This window comes from Anneissia japonica, unplaced genomic scaffold (genome assembly GCF_011630105.1).
Source record: "Anneissia japonica isolate Jap-2015-1 unplaced genomic scaffold, ASM1163010v1 scaffold140873_len745_cov178, whole genome shotgun sequence".
NCBI classification, from domain to species: domain Eukaryota; kingdom Metazoa; phylum Echinodermata; class Crinoidea; order Comatulida; family Comatulidae; genus Anneissia; species Anneissia japonica.
In genome coordinates this window covers 1-749 of record NW_022746440.1, presented here as the reverse complement: position 1 = coordinate 749, position 749 = coordinate 1, and the positions used below count along the sequence as shown (strand labels likewise).

Below are 749 nucleotides of genomic sequence, written 5' to 3'. Positions count from 1 at the left end.
CCCCACAGGAAGATTTGTTTTTACAATTGTGTCAGAGAAAGGGCATATATCCACATGAACCAATTTGTATACAGTCATTTTGCCTAATTATAATTAACTATTAATTAATATGACCATTTCTTTATTGAATTACAGCACTGCCCTTTCTGAAGAAGACGGTTGCATTGTTATATCCACCATCTATCACCATTTTTGTACTTTACATTGTATCAGTAATCATCAACTGGAACATAAGCAAATCACTGATGTATTTCTATAAGTACAGGGTTAAATAATTAAGTTACAGATTGCAAATCAATACTGCTGAAGCACTACTTAATGGCTACTATTATTTTAATATTAGGGCTAGTGTGTCCAATGAATTAATGTAGTAAAACCATGAGTGTCTGAATTCATCCCTAAAGCCTTCAAACCCACATACATTCTTTATCCCAGCAATGAACTCCACTTTCTTGTTTACTTGCAGACCATTCTTTATTCCAGTAATAAATGCCAGTTTCTTGTTCACTTGTAGACTATTACAAGACCATTCTTTTTTAATGGCTACTATTATTTTTATTAACCCACATACATTGATAAACTTATAGTCAACTGCACATACATTTTTTATTCAAATTTATAGTAAGAGCAATGTTGTTATACATTAAGTTGTTTCAGGCATGCAAATTGAGAAATAGGCTCCCGGTGGGAGCATATGTCTACTTCCAAGTCAGGAACGTTAGGCGTAAGACTAGGATTAATTTATATCT

At 32.8% G+C, this 749-nt stretch overlaps 1 protein-coding gene across 1 annotated transcript; it reads left to right on the top strand.

The window, feature by feature from the left end:
* Window positions 1–134: 134 nt before the first annotated feature.
* On the top strand, window positions 135–695 carry LOC117120214 (protein unc-50 homolog; the record flags this gene model as incomplete). Its single annotated transcript, XM_033265226.1, is given in 1 exon segment — window positions 135–695. A coding segment is annotated over 1 exon segment (141 nt), but the record flags the coding sequence as incomplete, so codon positions are not given.
* Between the last annotated feature and the right edge of the window lie 54 nt (window positions 696–749).